The following is a 5,881-nucleotide window of genomic DNA, read 5'->3' as shown; positions in this document are numbered from 1 at the left end:
AACTGCTCTGCCGCGACTGAAACACTGCGTGTCCGGCTGGCGTTGCATAATTCTAGAACGCTTCCGACCGCCTTGGGAGCTGAGAATTTCGGCTCAACTGCTCTGCCGCGACTGAAACACTGCGTGTCCGGCTGGTGTTGCACAATTCTAGAACGCTTCCGACCGCCTTAGAGCTGAGAATTTCGGCTCAACTGCTCTGCCGCGACTGAAACACTTCGTGTCCGGCTAGCGTTGCATAATTCTAGAACACTTCCGACCGCCTTGGGATCTGAGAATTTCGGCTCAACTACTCTGCCGCGACTGAAACACTGCGTGTCCGGCTGGCGTTGCATAATTCTAGGACACTTCCCACCGCCTAGGGAGCTGAGAATTTCGGCTCAACTGCTCTGCCGCGACTGAAACACTGCGTGTCTGGCTGGCGTTGCATAATTCTATAACGCTTCGACCGCCTTGGGAGCTGAGAATACCGGCTAAACTGCTCTGCCGCGACAGAAACACTGCGTGTCCGGCTGGCGTTGCATAATTCTAGAACACTTCCGACCGCCTTGGGATCTGAGAATTTCGGCTCAACTACTCTGCCGCGACTGAAACACTGCGTGTCCGGCTGGCGTTGCATAATTCTAGAACACTTCCGACCGCCTTGGGAGCTGAGAATTTCGGCTCAACTGCTCTGCCGCGACTGAAACACTGCGTGCCCGGCTGGTGTTGCACAATTCTAGAACGCTTCCGACCGCCTTAGAGCTGAGAATTTCGGCTCAACTGCTCTGCCGCGACTGAAATACTGCGTGTCCGGCTGGCGTTGCGTATTTCTAGAACACTTCCGACCGCCTTGGGAGCTGAGAATTTCGGCTCAACTGCTCTGCCGCGACTAAAACACTGCGTGTCCGGCTGGCGTTGCATAATTCTAGTACACTTCCGACCGCCTTGGGAGCTGATAATTTCGGCTCAACTACTCTGCCGCGACTGAAACACTGCGTGTCCGGCTGGCGTTGCATAAGTCTAGGACACTTCCGACCGCCTTGGGAGCTGAGAATTTCGGCTCAACTGCTCTGCCGCGACTGAAACACTGCGTGTCCGTCTGGCGTTGCATAATTCTAGGACATTTCCGACCGCCTTGGGAGCTGAGAATTTCGGCTCAACTGCTCTGCCGAGCCTGAAACACTGCGTGTCTGGCTGTCTGTGGTGTACTGATAGCGCATGCGCATGTTTTAAACACTGCATTTTCATGTATCGCTTATCAGCCACACAAGCAGTCGTCGGCAGATCACATGTTCATCGGCCTATAAAAAGGCACTGTATCAATAAACGTTTGTTCAGTTCCAGCCTGGCGTCCGTCTGATACACAACAGTTGGCGACGAGGCAGCGACGGCGATGGCCGTCGGAAGGATCGGCGAGTATCGTCTCGGCACGAACGCGTCATGGGACGAATACGTCGAGCGCCTGGAAATGTTCTGCGAAGCGAACCAGATAACGAAAGAAGAGCAGAAAAGAGCAGTCCTGTTGAGCAGCTGCGGCGAAGAAGTGTACGGGCTCATCGTAACTTTGGTGAAGCCAGAAAGACCGACAGCAGCAACCTACGAAGAAATCAAGACTGCCGTTCGCAAGCACCTGCATCCAAAGCCTTCGGAGCTGTATGCAAGGTTTTTGTTCTACAGGCGAAACCAGGCTGCCGAGGAATCGGTTGCGGACTACGTCACGGCGCTACGGAAGCTAGCCGAAGACTGCGGTTTTGGCAGCGCCCAACTCCCGTTGGACGTCATGATGCGGGATCGTTTCGTATGCGGACTCCGGAACGAAGGGGTTCAGCAGCGACTTCTCGCAGAACACAGCCTTACGTTTAAGGTTGCGTATGACTTGGCCACAACTGCAGAAGCAACCGCTAAGCAACAGCGAGACATACGCAAGCACGGTCGATACGAGATGGACGGCCAGGAAATGGTACAAGCAACCCGTGCCAAGCAAGACACCCCAGCGGAGGGGTCCAGCTGTTACCGGTGCAACGGTAAGCACGCTCCACATTTGTGCCGTTTTAGAAAGGCGACATGCTTCAACTGCAAAAAGGTTGGACACATAGCTAAGGCTTGTCGGTCTAAAGACGATAGTAGAACTTCTCGGAAGACAGCGTATGAGCAAAAGAAGAAAGGAGATAAGCGCAAGGGCGTGTACGAAATGAGTGCGTTGTTTTCCCTGTGCGAAGTGAATGAGCAAGAACAGAAGTTCATGGTTCAAGTAATGATTGAAGGGCAAAAAGTTCCGATGGAGGTTGATTCTGGCGCATCGTGCTCAATTGTGAGTGAAGATACGTTCAGGGTTATTGAAAGGAATCACGGTAAAATACCACTGCAAGATTCTGGAACAACTATCGTAACCTGGTCAAAGGAGGCGTTACCCGTGCTGGGTCAAGCAAGTGTCTTGGTGGAATTCAAAGGCAGGAAGGCGAAGCTACCTTTGCTCGTAGTACAGAAGCAAGGTAACAGCCTGATTGGGCGAAACTGGTTTAACCCGTTAGGTATTGGCTTGCGGGGAATACAGCAAGTAAACGTGGAGGACGTGCCTTCGCGATTTCCCGAAGTGTTTCGCAGGGACCTTCCTGGCTTCAACGGACCGCCAGTTCACATCGAACTGAAAGATGACGCCCAACCGGTGTTCCTGAAAAGTCGACCAGTTCCACTGGCCCTCAAGGATGACGTGGCCAACGGAATAGACCGCTTGGTGCAACAAGGTGTATGGGAGCCCGTCAGCTACTCCAACTGGGCAACACCACTGGTAGTGGTAAGAAAAAAAGATGGAACTTTACGTCTTTGCGGCGACTATCGCAGTACCGTAAACAAAGCTATTAAGAGCAGTGGATACCCCTTGCCCACTACAGCTGAAATGCTGACAGCTCTAAGTTCAAGCAAGTTTTTTACCAAGTTGGATCTAGCCCAAGCTTATCAGCAGCTTACGCTAGACGACGAGACAGCTGAGGTGCTCACAGTCAACACGATAAAGGGACTGTACAAGGTTAAGCGGCTGCCGTTTGGAATTTCGGTCGCACCTTGGGTGTTTCAACGAGTCATCGACACGCTGTTAGCGGGCATTCCCGGAGTGAAAGCTTATCTGGATGGCATATTAATTTCCGGATATAACGCCGAAGAGCACGCCGAGAGATTAGAGACTGTGCTATCGCGTCTGCAGAACGCACAGCTACGAGTAAACAAGGACAAGTGCGAATTTAACCAAACGAGCATCGAATTCTTGGGACACAGGATTGATGACTCAGGAGTACATCCCAGCCGAAGCAAGACGGACGCCATCCGGCAAGCGCCTGCGCCCGCAAGCAAAAAGGAGCTGCAAGCCTTTTTGGGATTGCTGAATTTCTACAGCAGTTTCCTCAAGGGCAGGACTGAAGCGGCCGAACCGCTTTATCGACTGCTCGACCGTGACCACGAATGGAAGTGGACAGGTGAGCATCAGCGGGCGTTTGAGAGACTGAAAAATTTACTCAGCTCAGACTCCGTACTTGTGCCCTACGATTGCAAGCGTCCTTTAATTTTGTGCTGCGACGCATCGCCTGTGGGGGTGGGAGCAGTGCTAGCCCATCGTGCGGATGACGGGAAGGAGCAGCCCATAGCTTATGCTTCTCGCACTCTTGGCGTCAGTGAACGCAACTATGCTCAGATTGATAGAGAGGGTTTGGCTGTGGTCTTTGGCGTAAAAAAGTTCCACCAGTACCTAGCTGGGCGAGAATTTACAGTGATAACAGACCACAAGCCGTTACTCGGCCTGTTTAACACGAACAAGCGAGTGCCCGAAGTTGTGTCGCCCAGAATGCTTCGTTGGATTTTACTGTTGTCTGCGTATAACTACCACCTTGAGTACAGACGAGGCCAAGACAACTCCAACGCCGATGCACTCAGTCGTCTACCAGCCCCGGGAGACGAGGACGAGCCAAGACCGCCTGGGGACGTGCTCTTGTTGGAAGCGGTCGACTGCGCACCGCTGCAAGCGGCGGACATTGCTGCGCTGATAAAAAAGGACTCGGTTCTATCCCGGGTAAAGGAATGGCTACTCAGTGGCTGGCCGTCAACACAAGTGGACAGCAAGTTTGCGCCTTATGAGGTGAGACGGTCGGAGTTGTCATTGCATCGTGATTGCATACTGTGGGGGAATCGCGTCATAATTCCAACCGCAGCAAGAGAGAATGTGCTGCAACTCCTGCATGCAAATCATCCAGGGATGAGTGCCATGAAAGCATCAGCTAGAGGGCTGATGTGGTGGCCGAAGATGGACCACGAAATTGAGGAGTTCGTTCGGCACTGTCATCCATGCCAGAGTAACCGGCAAAGCGATCCCAAGGCTCCAGTTCATTTTTGGATCAAGCCAGATCAGCCTTGGAGTCGACTGCACATTGATTTCGCTGGCCCAGTGAAAGGAGAAGTTTTCTTAGTCGTGGTAGACGCGTACAGCAATTGGGCTGAAGTCGAAATCATGCAATCCATGAAAGCTACGGCTGTCGTCAACAGCTTAAGGAAGATGTTTGCGACACATGGTGTACCAGACGTTATCGTTTCAGATAACGGCACAGCTTTCACTAGCACAGAGTTGCAAATGTTTTTGAAGTGTAATAGCGTGCGTGCTATTTTCACTGCACCTTATCATCCAGCCAGCAATGGTAGGGCGGAGAGGATGGTAAGAGAAGTTAAAGAAGCATTAAAGAAGCAGCAGGAAGGTTCGACGCAGTGCAAGATTTCCCGGTTTCTGTTTAAGCAGCACACGACGCCACATTCGGTCACGGGAAAATCGCCAGCAGAGTTAATGTTCGGACGAAGACTGAGGTCAGCGTTAGACAGACTCCATCCGGACCGGCAACACGCGCCTGAGCTACAACGACCGGAGACTAAGAGGTTTCGTGTCGGTGACGCGGTCTACGCTAAAAGCTTTTGTCCAGGTCCAAGGTGGAAGGCTGCCAGGGTTGTGGCAGTCACAGGTCCGGTGTCGTACGTGGTACAGCTAAACAACGGTGAGCGTCATCACAGGCACCGCAACCAGTTGAGGAGCGCCTGGACGCGGCTCGAAGTTGACCCAGTCACAAGTGAGGACTACCACGTCAGGCTTCCTCCTACAGCTAGGCAGCCACAGCCGCTGTCTGCTAGCCCAGAAGCAACCCCTGGGGCGAGTCCAGGCCAAGCCACCCAATTACCGGTCGAGCCGCGAAGATCAACGCGTGTTCGACGACCTGTCCTGCGTTATGGCATTGATGTCTAGCTAGTCAGTTTTGGATTGTGCAAATAATCTTAGGAGAAAGGATTGTGGTGTACTGATAGCGCATGCGCATGTTTTAAACACTGCATTTTCATGTATCGCTTATCAGCCACACAAGCAGTCGTCGGCAGATCACATGTTCATCGGCCTATAAAAAGGCACTGTATCAATAAACGTTTGTTCAGTTCCAGCCTGGCGTCCGTCTGATACACAACACTGGCGTTGCATAATTCTAGAACGCTTCGACCGCCTTGGGAGCTGAGAATACCGGCTAAACTGCTCTGCCGCGACAGAAACACTGCGTGTCCGGCTGGCGTTGCATAATTCTAGAACACTTCCGACCGCCTTGGGAGCTGAGAATTTCGGCTCAACTGCTCTGCCGCTACTGAAACACTGCGTGTCCGGCTGGCGTTGCATAATTCTAGAACACTTCCGACCGCCTTGTGAGCTGAGAATTTGGGCTAAACTGCTCTGCCGCGACTGAAACACTACGTGTCCGGCTGGCGTTGCATAATTCTAGAACGCTTCCGACCGCCTTGGGAGCTGAGAATTTCGGCTCAACTGCTCTGCCGCGACTGAAACACTGCGTGTCCGGCTGGCGTTGCATAATTCTAGAACGCTTCCGACCGCCTTGGG

General features: G+C 52.7%; 1 protein-coding gene across 1 annotated transcript; it reads left to right on the top strand.

The window, feature by feature from the left end:
* The first annotated feature begins 1,274 nt into the window (after positions 1 to 1,274).
* LOC149367525 (uncharacterized) lies at positions 1,275 to 5,252 on the top strand. The gene is made up of 2 exons (XM_089574624.1): positions 1,275 to 2,773; positions 5,109 to 5,252. Exons 1-2 carry the CDS (start codon positions 1,373 to 1,375, stop codon positions 5,250 to 5,252), a joined length of 1,545 nt encoding a protein of 514 aa, XP_089430750.1. The 5' UTR covers positions 1,275 to 1,372.
* Positions 5,253 to 5,881: the final 629 nt, after the last annotated feature.

This window comes from Amblyomma mixtum, chromosome 1 (assembly GCF_055824585.1).
Source record: "Amblyomma mixtum isolate Tamu chromosome 1, ASM5582458v1, whole genome shotgun sequence".
NCBI lineage: Eukaryota > Metazoa > Arthropoda > Arachnida > Ixodida > Ixodidae > Amblyomma > Amblyomma mixtum.
This window is presented reverse-complemented; position numbering and strand designations above follow the sequence as displayed.